The 23,610-nt window shown below is 38.6% G+C and overlaps 1 protein-coding gene and 1 long non-coding RNA gene across 3 annotated transcripts in view; one reads left to right on the forward strand and one right to left on the reverse strand.

Annotated features, from left to right (window-relative positions):
• The window catches only part of mmp17a (matrix metallopeptidase 17a), a 92,541-nt gene that overhangs the window by 10,758 nt on the left and 58,173 nt on the right, over window positions 1–23,610 (reverse strand). Inside the window, exons 4-8 of the mRNA XM_003444397.5 lie at window positions 13,367–13,653; window positions 3,758–3,934; window positions 3,123–3,225; window positions 1,849–1,931; window positions 21–173 (exon numbers count right to left, since the gene is read on the reverse strand). Coding sequence (XP_003444445.1) covers window positions 21–173; window positions 1,849–1,931; window positions 3,123–3,225; window positions 3,758–3,934; window positions 13,367–13,653 — 803 coding nt within the window. The remainder of the gene's footprint in view (window positions 1–20; window positions 174–1,848; window positions 1,932–3,122; window positions 3,226–3,757; window positions 3,935–13,366; window positions 13,654–23,610) is intronic.
• LOC112847405 (uncharacterized) overlaps window positions 10,429–23,610 on the forward strand; it is a 31,381-nt gene continuing 18,199 nt past the window's right edge. For both annotated transcript variants that reach the window (XR_003220944.1, XR_003220943.1), the window contains exons 1-2: window positions 10,429–13,064; window positions 14,449–14,520. This is a non-coding gene — a long non-coding RNA (uncharacterized LOC112847405). The remainder of the gene's footprint in view (window positions 13,065–14,448; window positions 14,521–23,610) is intronic.

A 23,610-nucleotide genomic window follows, 5' to 3' on the forward strand; every position in this document is an offset into this window, starting at 1 on the left:
ATAAAGTTACATATATTTACCTTTGAAAAACACTATTTTGTGGTCCCCTGGTCTCTCGTACACAGCATCCACACTGTCCAGATTGGGAGGAAGGCCCCTCCAGAAACGGTGAATCTGAGCAGGACGAAGAGATACTAGGTGCTTCTCTCGAGTTAGCCGCCAGAAATACTTCCCTATGATGGACAGAAATAGCAAGTAAAGATCAATAAGAACTTCTTAACAATTCTCTGCAGGACTTATTTAGAAGGAAAGCCACAGAGTGTGCTGTATCTTCAGTAGTCACATCACAAAAGCTAGCTACTCTTTTAATTTGGCTAATCACAAAACTCAGCGCTTTTTACCTTCTGTTGTTTCTTCTGGATGACTACTTTGATAAACCAGTTAGCAGCACTGGAAATTGAAAAATTTGGCTTGAGCTTAGGAGGAAAAAAATTAATTATCCAGTTGAGCGTAGCCAAAAAACATCATGTATGCTTATGAAAAAAGAAAGAAAAAAACAAAAATCAAAAATGCGGCTCCACTGATTTTTCAATATACCATACAGACTGGCTTATGCCCCAGAAACATCACTTTTCATGCTTAGCAGATTCTGTTTATCAACCAGTTTGGGCTTCATTTTCTTTGGACTGGAGAATTTGTGATAGTGTGTAAGGCTGTTGATTGCTGGCGCTACCGCTCTGCCCTGTGCCCAGCCTCACTAACTTCACTATATGTGCTTAACTCATGTTTTCCACTACATGCTACATGTTGCACATTGAACTGCAACAACAATCAAAACCCAGTCCATCCAGGAAAACACTTTTTCTCCATTTCTGACGTTGGACAATAAAGTACACGCTCCCTTTAGAAGAACGCAGAGGCATCCTTTGATCTATAAGTGGAATTGCCGGTGGACCATTCACTGGCGGTTCAATTTAGATTCATGGAGTTCAGTTAATGGCTTCAGACACTCAGGCAATGGCAGGGGAAGTCGGCTAATTACTGTAAGAAAATGCAAGCAAGCGAGCGGATCAGTTTGAGACTCTAAGAAAGGACTCACCAATCAAGCTGTGCGGCTACAAAACTACAAACAGTTTGATCTTGAAGAGACACCAAAGTGAAACCAAAGAGCCCTAAAATGACAGACCTACAAAATACTCTCAAAGAGAAAAATAAGGATGACAAAGAAACACAAAACAACCGCAAAGAAATGTAAAATGAATGTAAAAGCGACTCCTCGACTCTTGGAGTGCTCAAAATGAGAGGTTTGGGGCTTCAGAGTTGCCTTCATCTAGTAGGCCATTTGTCATATACTGGTTATTTCCTTTGTTTATTTTTTATATAATTTGTTTGGTCATGCTATTGATGCAAATATGCATTTCTTATGCATATTATGCTCAGTTAATTTCTGCATAAGACATCTGCACAAGTCCCTCACAAATGCAAACGAAGGTCTTCTCACAACTTCAACTTGAACTAAAAATATTTTCAAGGTTTTTGCTACGTACGAATTCTAAGAGGAAACCAATAACAGCCCTTTGGCTACTGTTACAAACCAAGGAAAACTAAGAAAAGAGCATGTTTTAAAAGCTGCTCTGTGTCCATCTTTGATAAGGATAACTTCAAATCTCTGTATTTGGTCATTTTTAAGAATAATAACAAATAATTTTTACTGTATTAAATTATTTAACCATGTGTTGGACTGGGAAGCTGTTCAGGTTGTATCCTGTATCTCATCCAATTCCAGCAGCAGTAATATTAATAGTGATAATAAGCAATCATAATTGTTATAGAGGGAGCCTCCCCACACACACACACACACAAACACACACACACACACTCTCACTTTCTCCTTTCACATTTGAATACCTTTGAAAAAGAAGGCCTCCCCTCGTATTTGGGCCACGGCATCAAAGTGACTGGTGCATCTGTCTGGAGCATCCCGTGCCAGTCTGAGCGAAAAAATAAGAACCAGAAAAACAGAAATGAAGACGAAAGCCAGAAAAGGTCGTAGTATTTTCAAAAAGCAAAGAAGTTACTACAATTAGAATCATATTCGCTACTATGCTACATACCTACTAGACATAAAACATAAAGGAACCCAAAACGATCCAACCGAGTTGCAGCTGTTTGCATATAGAAAGAAAAATGTCACGATCGTAATGAGAGATGTCCTGAATGTGTGCACGAATGCGCATGTTATGTCCTTTAATTAAATGGGCTAAATATGAGGTGAAACGCTGTCACACTGAAATGGTGAGGTCTTTCAGAACATTTATCCCACGAGCTAATAAGTGATTTAAAGCACTGACGTGGTCAGCCTGCCAATTATCAAGGCAATAGCACTACAGACCTGCCACTGTGAGTGGGAGGGCGAGAGCTCTCCTGTTATCAACAAAGATCTCTATTCAGAGCTCTTTTAATGAAACTCTGCTGCCTAGTGGTCAGCATTTGTGACCCTTGGCAAGCATGATATAGCTTTTCCACGCATCATGATAACATGGAGGTGGTGAAAAGTGAGTAATGAGGACAGTGAAAGGCCAATACCACTGATGGAAAATGGGCTTCTATTCTGCTTTGGTTTTAAAATGCTTTTAAATTGTGTGTATGCATGGAGGTCAGGAAGCAGCGGGTAGCAGGCGGCTTTCAACATAGCATGAAACGTAAAATTTAGCTAAAAGGGCTAACAATTTAAACATTTATTCTTTATTATGGACTATAGCATTAGTTTAAATGGTTAAATAATGTGCAATTTATTATGCAATAAGAATAATATGCAATATAATGACCACATCTGGAACATGATATGTTGTGCTGTTGAAAGCACTAAATTGGCAGGGCTGTGAGAAACAGCTTTTAGAGGCAGCAAGCGGCTGTTTTTACTTAGTTTTGCTTTTCTGGGTGAATCTATTGGGGACGTTTATTACACTTTCCACTCCAACATCTTTAGTGCAGTGAACAGAAAGACCCAAGGGGGCTTGTAAAAAGAATAAACCATAATTTTGTGTTTGTGTGTGTTTGAGAAGGCCAGAAAAGCAGAAAGAGAGAAGATGAAAGGTTGACGTGTATCATTTATGCGTTAGGCTACCAGAATCATTAAATTATTTGCACTGTGCTGAAAGTACACCAGGTGTCCTACTTACAGGAGTGTGGATCTGTTTTCGGGGAGGTCCAGTAGAACAGGAGGTTCAGCTGTCTGGGAGGGGTTTCCTGGTCGATTTGTATGGGAAACTGAGTCTCTGACACCTGAGAGGGATACATGTGATTTCATTTGAATAGGAAAAACAAAACATGGCAAAAGATTACATTTTTTTATTCCTTCATGTAGGAAAAAAAAAGATCACTTATATTGTCGCATAAAAATCAGCGATTTCCAGAAAGAAATGAACATTTTGCACATTTTTAAAAATTGCTTGCTCAGTTGTTCATCTTTTGTAAGTTGGTACATGTTTATTTTATTATAACCCAATATAGCAGTCTTGTCTTAGTGTCTGTCTATCTTTAATTTAGTTCAATTCATTCTCCTCCTTTCTGTCCCGTCCTTTAACATTCTTTCCTGCACTTCATTCTCAGCTCATGATCATTAGTCTCCCCTCAGCTCACTGATACTCTGTATATCAGGGAATGGTGTGATAAGGTCATATGCCATAAAGAGGTCCAATTAACTCCAGCCACGTTTTCATTAATCAATAACAGTACTCTACACAACTTGTCAATCCCTTTCTGTTTCAGTCACACACACACACACCGATATGCAGAGGGAATGGAAACCTCATACCGTAGAGCTGCCAGACTCTGACTTTGTCTTCATAGGGTAGATCATATTTCAGCGGGTCTCCCACGGGACCCTGGTAGTATGGTCTCATGATAGACTCTATGGCTGATGTGTGCACCAGGCCGATGGCATGACCGAACTCATGGACTGCGACTGCAAACAGATCCATCCCATGAGATTCTAAGGCAGACACAGAAAGAGGGGAACACTCATTAGCCTTACATGCATATCTGACTCTTTTTTGTCTTATACCTGCTCAAAGTGGATAAGACTGTGTGAGACTATTAAAAACCTGCATTAGTAATGATGCACATTAGAGGTCGGTACAGGAATAAAACATAAAGACGCACTTCTGGAAACTATTCTTAATTTATTTAAGAGAGAACTGACTTCAATCAAAGAAGTAGCTGCACACAAGAATTTTCTTTTCTTCCAGTATTACTGCTGCTCTTCACCACGGTAGAAAGATTAAGCCATAAGCATAACAAGAAAAGTTACCTTAGAAACACCTTCTCATTCCTTTCTTTCAACATTTCAAAACTAACCTTCGCCCTTTTTAGGGCAGGAAGAGAAAACAGCGATGTTATCAATGTGAAACGGTGACATAGCATAAAACTACTATATTCTTCTCTGCAGTTTAACCATAGATTGCCTGTATCACCTCCAGCTTTGATTGAGATCACCTAGCTGCTTAAAGATTTTTGTAAAACCAGTATAGCCACTGTTTGCATGTTTATCCCTTTTATGAGTGAACTCTATAGGTTGCAAGTTAAGAGGCGTGACAGACAGCTCCTGTGGCTGTGAGTGCTGTTAGGAATGTGGTGCAGTGAGATAACTATGGTAATACTGCCTGAGCCCCTGGGCTGCCAATCAAATCCTAAGTGTGGAAAGACACCTAAAGAGGCTGCAGGCTATTAAAGCACATTTCCCTGGATGTTGAGCTAAGAGGAAAAAGCAACGCTTCCAAAAACTCCTTGTTCGGCTCTGCTAAGCAAGACAAAACCTGGTTTTTGAGATTTAGATTCGCAAAAATGTGAGTGCAGGCGAGTCGAGCCAAGCTAGCTTAGAGTTCCTCGGTGACTAGGATCAAATCAGCATTCTGTTAACCTTATGTTGGCCTCGACTTGGGAACGTCTTAGCGCTGTGCTCTGTCAAAAGACAAAGGACAATTGGAGAAGTGCACTTGTGCTTGCTGCACCTGGGATTTCCAGAAGCCAAATGCCAACTCTAATCTACATGAGCACAAGGTGGAGAGAGGGAGTGTGGATAAATGAAAGGATCGAGGGAGAAAACAGGGATTCAGAACAAAGTAGGCACCGTGTCATCGCGTTTACAACCCATCTGAGGTTGACAGACAAAAAAAATGCTCGTGCCTGCGGACAAAGAGAGATTTACGTGGATGAACAAGACTCATTGAGTTAGACTCCCATGCCTGAAAAAAAAACAGAGAGAAAGACAAAAAAAGAAAGTAAGCACAATAACATCACTGACAACAATTTGTGTAATTCCAGGTTATTATAACATATAATATTTAAAAAAAGAGCTACTACTTTAATGCACAGTAAATACAATGCAATAAGGTACAATACTCTCTTGGATATGACATGATGAGTCCAGAATGCTGCAAACATAGCCTGCGGCATTTGGTTAAAAGTTTAATAAGAATGGTGTAACATAAGGTAGACGGAAAGAAACAAGAACACAACTAGCCAAGGGCTATCCTTTTCATCTGGCGCCAATCCATGCGCTATTATGACCTTGCATTACCTTGTGCCAATCTGGAATAGGTTTATACAGCGCTTAACAAATTTATTAGATCACCACCCAGTGTAAGGTTTATGCCACAGCTGCTCTAATGTGACAGTACTGCCAACTACCAAAATCTTTCTTTATGTTTCTGTAATGGCGAATCCACCGGCATGCACCAGCTCTTTAATCAAAATGATATTTTAATGGCAAAAAATATAATTATTGTTGCTGTCCATGTTTGTTTGTTTTTCAAATTTACTGTAAGAAAAAATAGTAAAGTAAAAAAAATTGTTTTAGTGGTTGAATGTTCAGTAATCCAGTACTTTTAGTTTTAAGGTTTTTTTTTAAAGAGGGTGGTCTAATGAATTTTTTAAGCACTGTTATATGTTTTAATACAAATGTTTGAATTACACATTTGTTTTTGTGTTTAAGCTAGGTTCATGTGGTAAATGAACGAAGGCTGATGATTCAGAAACTCCTGAGGTCTTTTCCTCTATCACGGTTCTGAAAACTGATTTCTTAAACTAAACACATGATGAACTACATGCTTTTTCAAACTTGTAACACTCATTCAGAAACAAAAAGTCTGTCTGTAAAAGGAGTTTATTACAACCTGTAATTGCAACACCATAAAAACAGTCTGTTTAAGGAAACACAAGGCAGTGCCCAGGATGGCAAGAACTTGGGCTTTCTCACAAAAGACTATTGTTTGTTTCCTTATCCACACTCAAAATTACATCATTTAATCTAATAAGTCTATTAATATAATCATGACTATCAAGACAACTCTGGCAATTTCCTAACCTAACAAAACTCTAAGCAAATCACCAAACACAGCTTAAAAATAATTATAAGGTATTCACTGGCGTGGTGCTGAGGGACGGGCAATTAAAGATGGTTTAAGGTGAAGGACTTCCTAACATCAAGGTATTCCTTTTGTAAATGTTGGAATCCATGCAGAAGTACTTGTGTATTGGATTGGAGTTTTTATACTTCATCCAAAGTCTTAAAAATCTGTTGTGGTAACATTCAACCCACATATTTTGCTTCTGCATCTTTCCCCGACGGACTTTCTATACATATATCTAGAACATTGGAAAGTATACTAAAGGCTTAATTTTATGCAGTAGTCCAGTGCAACCTCTCGTTGCTAAAACCCAAATAGAAAGCTGATCAAACTTGACATCAATAAATAAACTTTACTTTTTAGAACTCTGTGAAAAAGTGTCCAGAGAAGCAAACCCACATTTTAAAGTATTAATCAAAGTTTCGTGAACCCCACCGAGCTTCCAAAGAAGGAAAACTAAACAGAAGTAAGATTCTTGTACTGTAATTTAAAAAGCATGCCCAACTTTTCATTTGGAAATCAAAATCTGTTCTGAGGGAGACGTGTGACAAAAATAAACAAGTAATGGTGACACTGTTTCGAAATGACCTCAATTATATCTTTGGAATACTCCAATTTCGTGCTACTGGTCTCCAAAGATAATCAGTGTAATAATAATATTGCTCTCAATGTATCGGGTCAGGCTCTATTAATAAACGTAACTCTGCCTATCCGATAATCAGCCCACATTTGGAGACAATACTTCTTCTGAGCTGCAAAGTGTATGCAAAGAGCTATTATATGATGTCAAAATTAATTGAGAGAAATGGAGATCTGCATCAGCTCCTTTGTGAATATTTAGTGAGTTAAATTAGGCAAGTTGGCAGCTGCGGAAAAATGATCCTTTATATTGAGCAGGCCAAAGAGCTGCTATACAAAACTGTTTAATCAATACGTTTTCAGATTGTAACAAAATGCAGAAGCAGAAACATCTGGCTCACAGACATGAATGACTAAACACAGAGCAGAAGAACCAGAACGACATGCTGGTACCTTAAATATTCTTTTAAGGTAGTAAAATAATGATAGATTTTGAAATGAATTCCATCCATCCATCTATTTTCTTCTGCTTATCCAATTCAGGGTCGCATGTGGGCTGGAGCCTATTCCAGGTGTCTTAGGGCAAAATGATTGGTGGCCAAAAGGGATCAACCGCTACTGTTTGGACCAGTAGTAAACAGGTTATAGAGGACTGAGTAATGCAAGTTAAGAGGGTTGCAGCGATATTTCATATACGATGTAAATATACATTGAGAATTTTGAATCATATCTGGAAATATAAAAAGTAGGTAAACGTTCACAAAAAGTGATATGAGAATTAAAACTCAAATGGAGGTCAAAGACATTGTTAAGATTCTCAGAGGTGGTCTATTAAGGGGAAAATGTAGTGACTGGCCTTCTTAGTAAAAGAGCTGTGGCCGATTACCACAATGTCAGTTTTGCCAGGATTGAGATGGTGGAAAGTTAAATAAATCCACTTTGTAAAAAACCCCAAATGCAAAAAAAGAAGAAGCCAAACAGCCATGAGAGAGAAGTAAAGCTTCTCACATAGCAGTGGAAAGAAAGTTAAGCAGATGGCCTGATATCACTTCAAATTAAAACTGAAAAGGTCCAATGATTGACCTTTGAGGTATGCCACCTAGGAGAGAGATGAAGCAGATGAAGGTATCGAATCATTATCATGAATGCTAAAATGTCTCTCAGTGAAATATGATAAAACTGAGTGAAGTAGCAGAAATGCCAGGTCCAGTTAAACTTTCTCTAGGTTTAGAATCGCACGATCAGTGGTGTCAAAATCAGAAGTTAGAAATGCGCTAAAAGGGGGAGGGAAAGACTTGAATAATCATGTATGCACCCAGAGGAAACTGACTGATTAATTGATAAGCCAACGAATGCAGAGGAAATAACAGGAAGGAGACCTCTTTAACAAAGTATTTAACAAATCTTGTTGAAATTGTGTCCTTGGGGCAAGATGATGGGTGCACTTAAGTAATACATCTTCGAGATCTTGTGGGAATTGGATTAAACTCAGGCAACAGGACAAGGCAGGTAACTCATTGAGAGGGATGAGCTCCAAGGTGGGAATATGCAATAAGGCATCGTAAAGCATTATAGCACAAGGATTCAGGACCAGCTTAATAATACACTACAGTATATTCAGATGAAGAGAAAGGCTAAAGCCACGGTTAAGCGAAAAATACAAATTTATGCTTTTCTCTTGAGAAAAGGACGTTTTGTCAGTAATTGTGAATGTCAACTGTTCCTTGTGGTCCAGTATAAAAACAAATGCAATGCAATATATCATCTCTATAAGATGACAGAATATCTTTTAATGTTAATGGCTCACATTCCTACCGTTCCTTGTCACCTAACTCTGAGGTCCTCTGTAGTTTATCTAGGTTTTTATTTCACATTTTACCTACGATCTGTTTGAATGTATTGGGTCAGACTGTGTTAGTCAGTCTAACTTTGCCCTCCCAGAAAACATGGATTTAATTATTTTCTGGGCACTTAAACAACTTAGCAAAGAACTTATTTTAAATGGCATTGTTATTAGCAGACTGCTGCCAAAACAAAATATGTTCCCATTTCTTTAGCAGATTCCATGAAAAACGGTAAAGATTACATTAAAGGCAATTTTGCAGACATAAAATAGTCTTTTTGCATCAACAAGGGGATTCCCGAAGCGCTATTATCCAAAAACTTGGCATATCCTGGCATGGTGTGCTTTGGGTTCTTAAAAATTTTGAGGAAATTGGACAAGTGGAGGCCAAAAGAAAAATTGCAGGCCTAAAAACCAAAAACCTACAGCTGATGAACACTATCTCAAAGTCCTGTCCTTAAGAAATCTTCCAAAGATCTAAGCATAAGAGACACATCAGGTCCTTCAGTTTATCCATTTACTGTTCGCTGAAACCTCTTCAGAAAAGAAATGGTCTCAAAGGAAGGGTGGCTGCCAAGAAGCCATTATTAAGGAACCAGGGAGGGAAGGCACCTTACACAAAGAACAGGACTAAAAATGAGTGGCAACAGGTTTGGCAACAAAGGTTTGACCCGTGCTATGCGTGGCTCATTCGGGACATAACAAAGAAGGGAGATCCACACAGAAACAACTTCACCAGGGTGCGAAGTGACAGAAAAGCACCAGCCTTCTGGGAAGAGGGAGGCTGGGATTTTGGAAGGAGACCACCTTATATAGGCATCAATAGAAGAGGTGAAGTCTCTTCTTTTAATGGATAGCAGGAGGAGGTGTTAATGAGGACCTGAACAAGAGGTAACACCAATCCATAACCAACATTCCCCACCTCCTGTTTCTTTCTCGACCACTAAACAGTTAAGCTGCTTTTGGCTGAATCAGCGTGAAGAGAAGCAGACACCAAGGCCGAGCCGTCACTCTCCTTAAAATCAGCTTTATTTTACAATTGTTTTAACTTCTCGACAGTACCTACCCAGCACCGCACAGTAAACAGGCTTAAAGTTAACGACCACCTGTCGAACATAGTGGAGCATTTAGCAGTTAATGAGACAGACATGTCCCCGAGGATGCAGGAAGAGAGAATATTGGGTTTATTGTTGTCAGCTGAGTGTATTATAATGTTGCTGTTTTGTTTGTCTGACAGAAGAGCAAACAGGCCAGCTGTTACCTAAAATGTCCATAGTGATATTTCATCAATATGTTTAACAGTTCATTTAAGTTTAAGAGAAAGTAAAAAAAACCCAAAGCATAACTTGGACTGAGAAGTCAAAGCGTCGGTGTATGCAGCACGTCACTTATTACCTATAAAATGGATTTTTATTGCAGTAAAATGAGCTGAATGTCAGACTTTAGATTACTAAAGTTTTGCAGTTAATTTAAAATGCAACAGAAAGAACAAGCACATTTGAAATTCAATAATTTCTAATCATCTTGGTCTAGAAGTGCTAAAGTGCTTTAAGGAATTTAAGTAGTCAGTAAAAAAAATAAAATAAAACCAGCATTTACACAAACCTGAATTCTGAGCTAACTTCATTAAAACATTGTAAGCTGCAGTGAACGGGATTATCTTTGGCACTGGTTGGCCATAAGACACTTTCTCCCCTTTATGGAGTACAGGCGAAGAAGAAGAGACAGATGCCTGATTACCAAATGAAAGAGTCTGATGTGATTTTTTTTTGATGTACATTTCACCCTTCATCACAGGCAGTGAAACACTAGCCTTGAAGGCTGGAACATCTAACAAGGTAAGATGATTCACTGCCAGCATCTTTTCTCTCTTGCTCACAGTACGAGGCTGTGTTTTTAACACTAGTGCGGTCTTCCATCAGGCCGTCACCACCGTTGAGTAATTCGTAGCTGGAAGCACGAGTCTTTGCACAGAGAATTTTATTTGCTTATACTATCTCTTTTAAGTCAGTGTTTGTCTGTGTAAGACAATTGTGTGGCTTGAAGAGATCAATAGAGGTCATGAAGACAAGAGCGCTCCTCTGATCCCTCTTTTCTTTAGCAACCTGCTCCCATTAATCACGACCACATTGACCCAGATGATGCTCTGAACTTCTAGAGCATCATGTCATCGTGCCGTGACACTGATGCAGGCTGTTGGGAGATGTAATTGAAACAAATTGAGTTGCAGTAACATATGTTTCCTAGTTTTAGGGCCAAAGCAAACAGAGAAATTGAACAATCACCCTGCCTGCATTACAGACTTGGACTGTGTCTTCATCGATTGGGTTTTGGTCTAAATTAAGTGGTCAATATACTTTTATTTGACAAGGAAATTGCATAATGTAACAATCACAGTGGATTGTTTCAAGGAGCTATCTCACCAATACCACATCTTCAGGTGTTTCTTTTTTCAAAAGAAAGGTTTAGTATTTTGGGAAATACGATTCTGTGAGCATTACCATCTCATCTAAGGCAGGAAGGCAAATAATACAAAATGTCAGACATTAGAATTTAAAAATAAAGCCTTACAAGTCCCGCATTTAAAAAAGGCAGTTCAGTGAAGTAACAGAAGGAGAGCGGGCCAATTAGCAGGAAAATAAACATGTCAATCAAAAAAGTAAAAGCACATTCAAAATGCATATAACTGTTATTGACTGTTCATGCATAAATTGGATTTAGATTTTTTTTTAGCCATTTTTAGTTCAGTTTTAGCTATGCTTCTTATTTTGCAAGCATATCTGCAGTTGACTAATAAATATGAATAGCAAAAAGTAAATGTAGAAGGTATTGCCTTTCCTTATGAAATGGAGTGGAATAATAACCCCTCAGTAGAAGTTAAAGACTATAAAAATGGACTTCCACGCAAAAGAGCATGCCCACAGCCCTAGAAATCTCATCTCTGTTTCATTGCGTCGTAATTACTCTTTCATCGATTGTCATTGGTGCAGCTGTTAACTGACATCACAAATTATAGTGGTGCTTTGTGGTCTGGTGGAAACATATTTATTTCAGCTTCTGATCGGCACAAATCAAAAGGAAACATTTTGCTGTCGGGTAAAATACTTTGATCACCCTAAATATGGTGCTCTTTCCCTCTGGTCTTTCAAATTTAAAGACTCAATTCTTGTAAAAATAAAAAAAAGCCCTATGGCATAGTAAAATTAGATCAATAAATGTCAACAGTAAACAACAAACGGCTTGTGCTAATTGCTGAAAAAAACCTGATTTCTTGGGTTTTGGTAGGACACTGGAGTGGATTGTTTGTTTGTAGCGGTTGGTCTTTTATGCTTCCTAACAAGCTTGTGAAAACAGTCGATGCTGCTGTAGTCACCACACTGAAGCCACAGCATGTTATATTCTTAGTTCGAACAGATAAAATATTGATAATACAATCTGGAACATGAATAAAAGGTAGGAGGCACAGCTTGGCTCCAAAGTACAATCAGCAATCTTGTTTTGAATACAAAAACCTTTTTCAAAACTGTTCTCAAGCACTTTTCATTTTGTTAAAGTTTTGTTGACGCAGACCGTTTCAGGCTCTTTATTTGATAGTACTCTGGAAGTGTCTCACAAATGTCTCACAGAAACAGATCATCCTTCAGTTTTTTATGTTCTTTTAATTCAGCCACACTCTTTAAGTAATACATCTCATTGGCCACTTTGTTGGCTTCAAGTGCTCATCAGCTTTTTATTGCAAATATCTAATCAGCCAGTCACATGGTCGAAACTCAGTGCATTAAGTCATGTAGACATGGTCCAAAAGTTTAAATTAAGGTTCAGAATATGGTTGAAAGGTGATATAAGAGAGTTTGAACGTCGCACGGTTGTTGGCGTCAGACAGGCTTGTCTGAGTATCTCAGAAACTGCTACTACTGGGATTTCCCTACACAGTCATCTGTAGGGTTTACAGAAAATGGTTTAAAAAAACGAGAAAATATCCAGTGAGCAGCGTTCCTATGGGTGAAAATGCCTTGTTGATCAGTCTGCTTCGTCCTGTTGGGAAAGCAACAGAAACTAAAATAACTACTCCTTATGACCAAGGTATGCAGAAGAGCATCTCTGGTGCATCTCAGAGATGCAGAAGAGCAGCAGAAGAGCATCATGTTAAACACCGAAGCAGGTGGGGTACAGCAGCAGAAGGCCACACTGGGTGCAACAGTTTGCACGGGCTCACCAAAGTGGGGCAACAGAAGATTGGACAAATGTTGCCTGGTCCTACGAGTCTCAAAATCTGCTGTTATCTCTGGGTGGTAGGTTCAGAATTTGGCTTAAACAACATAAAGGCTGATCATGCCTATCTCATTATGACTGCAGTGTGCCCACCTTCTGATGGCTGCTTCCAGCAGGATAACCCACTGCGTCACAAAGCTCAGATCATCTCAAACTGATTTCTTGAGCATGATACTGAGTTCACTGTAATTAAATGACCTCCACAGTCACCAGATCTCAATCCAAAAGAACACCTTTAGGATGTGATGGAAAGGGCCAACAAATGCAGCCAACAAATCTGCAGCATCTGTGAAAGATGTAGCTAATAAAGTGTGTTCCTTACCTGGTGACCTGAAGGTCCAGGCCTCGTCATCATCAAAGTGTGTATCCCCAGCAGTAAACCTCTCTCCAGGGAAAAAGGCATGTGCCACTGTGCCACCTGGCCCATCAAAAGGGTATCCATCGTTGTGGTCAGCCTTAGTGAAGTCGATTTGAATATCTGCATCACTGCCAGCTACCTCATGAAAGTTAAGGGGCGCAATATCGCTCCAGACCTTCAAGGCGTAGTACATGAGAGCTCGAACAGTGTCCCTGCCCAGTAAAGCCGAATCCTTAGGAAAGGTCCTGACCCTGTGAGAGAAAACAGAGATCACATATATGCTGAGTAAGAGTGTGAAATCGATCGATTTCTGAATTAGATTTCTTTTCTTTCTTTTTTCTTTTTACACATCATGAAGAAGTTTTACAGAAATATCATTTATATCTGTCAAATACTGAAAAGTAATATAGTTTTTATGAACTCTGCTAATCAGACTAATCAAAAGAATCTCCTTTTTGATCTTTCATGATTTACAGCAACATTTCATTACTTTTTCACTGTGGAGTCGCTGCTCTTTATAGTACTGTACAAAAGGTGCTACATTACAAATACCCAGTTTCTCTGCCAAGATAGGCGACTCTTTTCATCCGACTTTCAGTACAGCTTTAATGTTATTGATTAGAACATTTTTCTGGGAAAGTGAACTCTCTTCTTTGAAAGAAGAACATTTTATTCTGGTTTTTATGAAAATTAAAGTCCAATACACTAAATCTAACTCATAAGAGTGCTAAATGAAGCACTCTGCACTCTTTTTTTTCCATCTAAAATTTAAGTTAAGCCATATTTCATTTATTTATATACTTCAAAGGATATCGCACATTAATTTACATCAATAATGCGAATGTATCAAATTCTGATGAAAGGATTTGGTCCTTGGCTTTTCCTGCTTCACAGAATAACAGCAGTGAAATCTCAGTACATTTATTCCAGTATAGTGTTTTTTTCAGAATTTAGCTATACTTTGGCTGCTTTCTCAGCTGATATCAACAAACATAAAGAAGCATCATGTATTAATGTAACAGTTTTTTTTCTTTTTTTATTACAAGGAGAAGAAAAGATATGCGATGCTTCAACATTTTGAAAGAATAAACAGCCTCATGTATGGGGTCTATATACAGGTAAGGTATAAAGTTTCATGTTACGGTTTAACAATTCTACGAATGGAAAAAAAAATAAATGAACAACAAAGTTGTTGTTTTTTTGCTGCAGTGATTTTCAAACTTGTTTTTTTAATGCCAGCCTTCCTCTTTTTCATTGTACTTTTGTTTTTCTGAGTTTTTTGCTAATATTCCCAGCAAAACAAAGTCATTCCTGAGGCTCCGTTAATATTTCTGGCAGGGCTTTTCCATTGGGTTAAACATTATTAACTCAAACATTAATGGGAATTTAGGGGCGAGTGCTTCTGCACTGGTTTAAATGAGCATATTTCTACTTTATGTTAGAAATATGCTCATCTATATTTCTCTATAGCAAGCAAGCTATAATATCAAAATGCTGCTTGCACAGCATTCAGTGCTTAACATGAATGCGGGATGGATGTACTATTTCTACACACTATGGTGTGAAAGGTCTGTAGCTACCTTTACTCTTAGGAAAACAACTATGCCCTGTGACCCAGCAAGTACACGGTCAAAATGAATCAATATAGGAAACATATCCAACAAAGTTTGAAACTGTGACCTCATAAGAGCTTTTTTTCACCCATCTTAAAGCCTTTGCTCTCCTCAGGACCTGCTAAGTGTTTTCTGATAACTTGAGTCACAAAACCTTTCAAGCTACAATCAGTCCTCACATCCCCACATGAGCTGGAGAAGCAGCTGTTCAGACGATTCAGCTCATAGCTCAGGGTCACAGGACCTTTACAGTCAGGCAACCTCCTGAACACCTGCCAGAGGAGATCACAGCAATCACAGCAGCGAGGTCTCTTTAATCCTTTAAATCACTCCTCAAGACACATGTGCAGGTTCTGTTTCAGTTTTGTTTTCATTTATCACTGCTTACCTTTTATCCAGTCTTTATTTGGACTGGTATTTTTTGTTTTGTACTATGATGGACAAGACAGTTTTAGTTCAATAAAACTTTATTTTGTAGCCGGCAACTCTACCGTTGCGTTTACACTCTGCTCTGATAGTGTTGTGTTTGGCCGAGGCTGTTTTCAGCAAAGAAAGCTCTAAAAACCCACTACATAAACGGTAGCACTGAGATATTACTTCTTTTCAATGGCTGGTGGAGGACAAAACAGAGCTAAAAGTTGAGTATGTGGCTAGGAAGTGTAATAAACATGCCTCCTAATTAAGCACAATTTCAACCAAAAAAATGGTAGCTGTATAAGTAACAAATGATTTCCTCATGAGGTTCTCAATCTTACAGTCATGACAGCTGCAATATACACAGTACAAATCCACTACAGTCCTCTATAATTAGTTCTGTAACTTCTGGGAGCAGCATGAAAAATAGCAGACGTGCTGGTTAAGAGGTGCTCATGGAGACTAATCTGAAGGGGACAGCTGCCAAATTTAACTAAAGTAAAGGAAAAGAAAGTTAGGCTAAGCTAAGGTATGGTAAGATTTTTTGCATTTTAAAGCTTTCAGTACCCTGAGGTCTAAGTCACTGCTGATGACCTCACCCCTAGCCCCAAAACCTAACCCTATGTTTTGGAGACAGGGAAAAACTGACTTTTATGGAAAAAATAAAATAAAAAAATTGATGCCTCTGCAAATCTCAAAACTATGTCTGAAAATTTTGATTTCTAAAACAGTTTTTGATGCATAAATTCCAAATAAACAACACACAGTTTTGGCACTGCGACAGGCTGGTGACCTGTCCAGGGTGTAATAAACCTCTCGCCCTGTGGTGGCTGGGATAGGCTGGCTGGATGGATGGGAACGACCTGGCCAATCAGATAGCAGAAATTGCTCTTTGGCCTGTTGCCATAACTCTCTGCTAATTGTGACTGATCAAAAGTTTCAATAATAAACCCAGTTTAATTTTATTTAAGTTTTTTATTGTACGTTTAATTACGTTTACTTTATTTATCCGCACTATTACTAATCCACAATACAGTCTGACATCATCAAGTTCAAAACTGATAGAAAATGAACTAAAAGATAAATAAATGAAAGCATTTGTGCTGTTAGGCATGTTAATTTAGATGTATTTAAATTTTAGCTTAAACAAATCAAAGTTCTCGACCTTTTCCCCATGTTGCATCACATACTGTGATTGGGTCATCGATGAAGATTCGTGGTTTAAGCATGCTTTTTTGTTGGTCCTACGTATGCATAGCTTAACGCGCTGGTTTACGGACGGTCGTCTACATGTTGTAGCGATTCACAGTGACCAGCTGCGGAGGAGAAAAAAGTTATAAAACAGCTGAAATGAATATGAGTGATAAAAAACAATGAAAAGTGCCCAATGCAGGCAAGTCTGCGCTTTTCAAGCTGTTTAAAAAAATAACACCAAATAAATCTTATTCTTATTCTATTCGCTCTTTTCCTGTTCGCAGTGAACTCCGTAGTTCTTTCCACCTTTCAGCATCAGTATTTGATCTTGGTCCTCGGAGAACTGCACACAAGCACGTTTGCGTAGGCTGCATACAGTACCATCTGCACAGCATCTACGTAGGCAAATACCTACGTAAATGGACACAACTGCAGTACTATAAAATAGGCTCAGAGGGTTAATAGCACTGAATCTCTTTAATGATTTTTTTTATACCCTTGTATAAACTAGAAAAGCGCTCTGAAAGTGCATCCTCAGTCAACACCAATGTCTTGTCATTTAAAAAAAAGTGATCCAGATTCCTTTTCTCCCTGTTTCACATTCCCACCACGTTTCATGAGAGCCGGTTTGGTAGTGTTTTTGTGTGATCCTGCTACTACACGCACAAAACATATGAAAACATATATTCACCTTGGTTTGTAACTTGGCAGGGGAAAAATATCCAGTGGAGAAATGAGTATGAATAGGGAGCATGTTTATCCTTTAAGTCTAAAACAGAAACTATCACCTATAACATCACACCTCTCTGATGAAATCCCTTCGAGGATTTGACAGCTAACATTAATAGTTTCAGCCCATATCAAGAGATATTTACTCCTGCTCCTCACTGCAGCGAACACTTGAGCTGCCTGTTCTGCCGTTATCACAATGCCTTTAACACATCCAGTGATGCGAATGGGTTCATTAGCGCAGCTAGTCAATGCATTAATTACCAAATATGTCTATATCAACATGTTGTCGCAAAACACATGGTCGGCATTAACAATGTTTAAAGCAATAAGGAAATAGCAGCTTGAAAATGGGATTTTTCTTATTAATATGCAAATGTATGCAGCAAAGTCACCTCAAAATCTAATCGGATCATCTATTCTGTGGGGAAACTTGCAGTGTACAGTAGTGCAGGATTTTTCTTGCCTTGATTTATTTGGGAAAATGTGGCTGTGCAGTCCATTTATTCATGCTGCCTGAGCATCTGAGCCTCACTGCTAACCACAGTTAGCCAAGGTCACTGCAAATGGCTCAGCCTCCACAGACAATTCACCTGCTTATTAGACCTAATTCAAACAGACGAGGGTGGGTGATTGTGTATGTCTGCGCGTTCGGGTGGATGTTTGTGAGAGTGAAAGATGGGGAAGCGCGACGGTGTGTAAGTGTCCAAATATCCAAATGTGTGCGTAGCATCGAGCTGTAAGTGAGTGAGTGAGTGTGCATGGGTCTGTGTATATGTGCTAATTGCAGGTAAGTCCACCAAGGTCAGAGCGTTCCTGCCCAGCATCTCAGATGAACTGAGGAAGTCTCTGGGTGCTGCTTGTGTTTACATACAGTATGGTGCAAAGGGGCATAAAAAATGAGGCGGTTGTCATTTCTCTGTAGCGCTTCCCTTAAATATGATGATCTTTACAGATCATGGCACGGATCTGACAGGATCCCAAACGTGCACCTTGATTTTAACAGCCTTATTGATTATATTTCAGTAAAGCAAATAACTTCACTCAGACATGATATTTATTAAACACCTTGGCCTCAACAAATCCACGTCAGTGTATCATACAGTTTATGATACAGTTACAACACACCCAAGCTTAACTTTACTTTTAGGAAAATTTACCTCCAAGAGCTAATGGAGATTCACAGATTTTCCACCCAGCTAAAGGTTAATGTATCACTTTCCTTTAAATCGTAAGTTATTGGGTAGTTTGCTCATTAGCTGTGTAAACTGAGTATGTTTAGATTAAAATTTGAGGGTAACTATTTTCCTTTTACAATAGTGTGCAAAAGTCTTGAGCCACCCCTCATTTCTTTATATTTTGTTAGGGAAATGGGAAATATATGCAATGATTTATTGAGACATTTGCAGTATAGATCTTGTAATTTTTTTAAGTAGTCTTCAGGAATACTTCTCCAGGCCTTCTTTGTTCTCTGTCAGGATGATCCTACACTGCTTCAGTAATGTTGTGGGGAGCTGGGGAGGCCAGTCTTTGACTGATAGAGTTTTTGAAACTGATGGTGACAGTACTGTAGCCAAAGGTTAAGAGCCTGGGCACTATAGGGACCTTAGAAATGTGTAATTTATATACTTTTTAAAACTCTTTAATATATCTTCGTACAAATTAAACACACACGTACGTCTCCATCAGATAAGCTGAGATAAAAACTCTTCATTTGCCCTCCTTTTTTTCCCCTTTTTTTAATTGCAGGGAGGATATTAAATTATAGAAACACACTTTTGGCTGTTATTTGTAGCTGTGGGGTCTACAGACTTTTTTTTGGCATCATCTCTGCTGCCACATGGCCCCAAACACCACCTAAAAGCTATGCCAACACTCATTACTAATTCTGCCGCAGCTGCTCATTAAACCACACTTCAATTCTCACATCCACCTGTAAAGAGATCAGTCTCCCTTAGGGAGGACTTATTATCATCACTTTCCAATCCCTGCAGTGCTAAGATTAATGGCACCATCTGAGAAAAGAAAAGGTCGTAGCCTGGGTGCAATATATTGTGTTATCTATATTCACATATAACGACGATCCATTCCGCCCGATGTGTTCAATGTGTAATGTGTTCAAAGCATCAGGTTGGGATTTTAAGGGCAGTAATGGAATCACACGTATCACTGAGTGATTTTTCAGGTCAGCTTTGAAAAAACAAGCTTGTGGATGATCAAGATAATGGCCGTGTGATCGCGCCGTAAATGTCTGTTTTCTTGAAATCGTCAGACCGTGACTCACGAGCAGTTACAGAGCGATAAGCGCATGAGCCAGCAGTTTGTAAAAACAAAACAACAACAAAAAAGTGCAGATGTAAGAGTTTTTGGCAGCAGCGTATAACAGTAGTCATCAGAGGCTCAGCGGCTGAAGGGCTGTTTAGCAGCAACAGAGCTCCTGAGTGTGCATCATCGACTCACAAATAAATACCTGAGAACGGAGTGTACTGTCAGACGTTTTCACATCAATCAAATAGAATAGGTTTATAAAGAACTGCTAACATCAAAGTGCACCGTGAGCAGGCAGTGCTGGACAGGCTGTGGATCTTTTGCTGCGGTGCTTAAGTGGCGGGCAGAGGATAGAGTAGAAGGGAAAACAAAGAGAGGGGAAAGAATGATGGAGAAGCGAGTGGGAGCAAGCAAAGAAATCATATATGCAATTAGCCAAGCTTTTCTTCAGGCATTCAGTCATTAGATTTATAGATGTGATCATGTTTAAATCATAAAAGCACACAGAATATTACTGCTTAAAACACTTTGTAAAATTTTAAAACAGTTTTTCAAACACCAATCTGACATTCAAGTATTCGCACTCGAGATTTATTTCCCATCTAAAAAGAACATTTTCAATTTACCAAGTCGTAAGAAAAGGAAAGTCATTAAATAGATATATATGTAAAGCTCAGTTTGTAACACTTTATAGTATGGCCCACACAAAGGGTGTAATTTCCCTGTAATTAAAAGTAATTTCAATGGATTTGATATGAATTTATAATAATTATTATTTTCATCTACAAATATGTAAATTTGGTAGCTATAATAAAAGGAAACAAATAAAACAGTCACACTTTAAGTAATTTTAAGTAGCACATAACTTTATGTATTTTACAGGCAATAAAAAATAATTAAATTGTAAGTAAATTTAAGTAGTTACTACTAAGTACTGTGCAGTTTCGTGGTAATAATAGTAAACCTAGGCATATATACCATGTGATTTATGAAAACATTGACTGATTTTCTGCAAAATCAACATGAAATTGTACAAATTGTTTCCTGTAAAATAAACTTAGTTGTTAGCCCCTCACTCTAGCATATTTGTAAGTAACTTTAATTTCATTGTAATTTCAAAGACAATTAAATTACAGGGGAATTACACCCTGAGTGCGGGCCGTGCTCAGTGTTACACTTTTTCCCTGTAAATCAGTAACAAGACTGTTAAGTTCTGCATTAGTGGTAAATGCATTTAGTTTTAATTTAAACCTTCCTAGTAAAACACAAGCAGCTCAAAAGTAGTTTAAGGAGGTCAGGGAAGAACAGCAAATAACTGGCAGGTCTTTGACCCCGAGCTTGGAGTTTAATATTTTAGTTTTGTGCATTATTATATTCCTTGTATGTTCCGTTCTATCTGTTGTTTTTCATATTCTAACCTTATTTTCTATTTTTCTTGATATGAGTTTCCTTTTGTAGTTTTAGTTATTGTTTTTTTCCCCGAGGTTTTTTTCCCGCCCTTCCTTGTACCGTGTTTAGTTACTTCCTGTTTCAGTCTTTTACCAGATAATCTTCTATGCATTGTGTTTGGATTTTCTTCCCCTTGTCCCATTCATTGACTCTCTTCACCTGTGCCTTCTTTTCGTAATTGCCTCATGCTAATTAACTAATTAACTAACTAATTACCTAATTACCCCTGCTAATAGTATTTGATTTTGGTTTCTGCTGCTTGTTGGATCGTCCCAATTTCACTTAAATAAAGGGTTAATTTTGGCTTCAGGTCTGCACCCTGGGTTCAAATCATTCACCAACCATGACAGATACTACATATTATACATACATTAAAGTCTTTAATTGGCTCCATGTGTATTGCAGTGAGATGAACTTCTCATAATTTAAGATAATGGATATAATGACAAGAAAATGTAAAAGTTAATCATTGCAGAGTAACGTGATCACCCTGCTGGATGCCATGTAAATAAAATGGTTGAGGGGATTTGAGATGTTTTCCCAGTTCCGAGCTTTACATCTCATCTAGCAAACGGAAAACTTCATTCTTTGAAAAATGCTTGTAAAATAGCATTTCTTCAAAGTCTTTAGCGAATCTAAGTCATAAATATGTAATGAGGAAGGAAATTAGTTTTGCCATTACAAACTCCATTATGCAATATTGTCCCAGAGTAATACTGGACTGAGAAAAAAGGAAGTTCAATTTCAATATATTGCCTTTTTATATTGAGATTCTGCTTTAACAGTGTTTTAGAGTTTTTAATTGTTTAAGATCCCATCAAGGCACAAGTGACTGTGACAGTGACTCTTTGCTTCATTTATCGGCGATGAATCTAAATGTTCTCGAGTCAAAACGGTGACCTTGGTGCTAAACAGAGATGGCAAAAAATGTGACTGCCCGACTGTTTGAATTTGTGATTTTCCAAGTCGGATAATTATAAGCAGCATAGTTTCACGGCAAAAAAGGAAAAGTTGGCGCACAAATCAATACAGAAGCAAGCAGTGATCCATGCATTTTTTGCATTAAGCTAAATACCTGGATGAAAAATCCCTGTGGTAACTCGAATGCCTGAGGCAGTCGTTCTATATAGAATATTATATCAATTTACTGTGTAGCTTTATTGATAAACCATGCAATATGGAAGCCTCTTTAGATGTGAATGAATCTGAAATCAACAAATAATCCACAGGCATTTATAATAAAACCTGAATAATTGCCCCATCTGTTTCTTGGCAGAAGCCAGAGGCTGTTTCTTTTCTTTTTTCTTTTCCTCTTCTTTTTAAAAGACACCAAGTCTGTACATCTCAATTTTCAGTACATCTTGGCCGCGTTATGGTGCTACACAAATGTGAGAGCTGCGAGTAGAAAGGTGGCTTCACTGGACTGAAAAAGAAGCTGCCTTATTTCACAGAGCCAACTAGGGCCAGGCTGAAGGCAGCATAAAGCAGGTGATTGACAGCAGAAGGTTTGCAGCAGCAGGATGGAGAGAAGCAGAGTAAAAAGAGGGACTGAGTGATGTGAAAAAAAGCAAAAATGTTCCAGTCATAAAACAGCAGGACCTCACGGCTATGCGCCGGTCCCCTGAAGCAGATGTTGACTCCATGGTTTCAATGTGGTGTGCTGCTGGATTGCTGCCAACTGCTTTTTCCAGGTCATCTGAGACCTTATGCGGACCACCCCCACCCCACTTGCCCCCCTAAACCACCCACCCATGTGCAGTTACATCCTCACCCACCCCACCCCTGAAAAAAGGCTGTATCTCTGACCGAAAGCCGCGAGTGACTTGAGGATTATTTCAACAAGGAGATGCCACAGGGACAAAGTCACCAGGTAATTTGTTATCAAAAAGCTGTAACCATTCTGCCTACGGTGACAAGTGATTCATCCGCCTGAACTCATCCGTCTTGCAGTCTGAGCAGCTGCTTTTGCTGCCACAAACCTGCTGAAGAAGCTTACGTTCCTCAGCTGATCCTGGCTGGATAAACCAGACCTGTAATCCCTGGGAATAAAGTTTGGATGATTTTCCAACATCAACTTGAGGTAGTAATCTGTTATTAATGTAGCAAAGTGGAAAGTTCCCGGCACAGCTTTCTTCCACGGAAATTACACTTTTCACTTTTTGGAAATGTAACACTACGTCAAATTTGGCTCTTACACCTTTTGAAATGTGGGCTGGCTACGCGGCACTACTTCACTGGTGGAATCCAAATAAATGACTCACTAAATTTATCATAGTTCATTTCTAATCAAACAAACAAACAAAAAATTCTTTCCTAAACACAAACATCAGCCTTACTGTGGGCGTAGGGAAAAGGCTGATGGATCGACTGGTCTACATCTACGGCCACACTACCACACGGTGAAAATATAAAGATTTCTTCATAAAGTTTAGATAAAAGCTAATCTTTGAAAAAATAATTATATTGACGAGCTATCCAGGGATGCCAGTGACAGCTGGGATACACTCGAGCCCACCCATGACCCTGAACTGGATATGCAGC

The sequence above is a fragment of the Oreochromis niloticus genome, linkage group LG7 (assembly GCF_001858045.2).
Source record: "Oreochromis niloticus isolate F11D_XX linkage group LG7, O_niloticus_UMD_NMBU, whole genome shotgun sequence".
Taxonomy (NCBI): Eukaryota; Metazoa; Chordata; class Actinopteri; order Cichliformes; family Cichlidae; genus Oreochromis; species Oreochromis niloticus.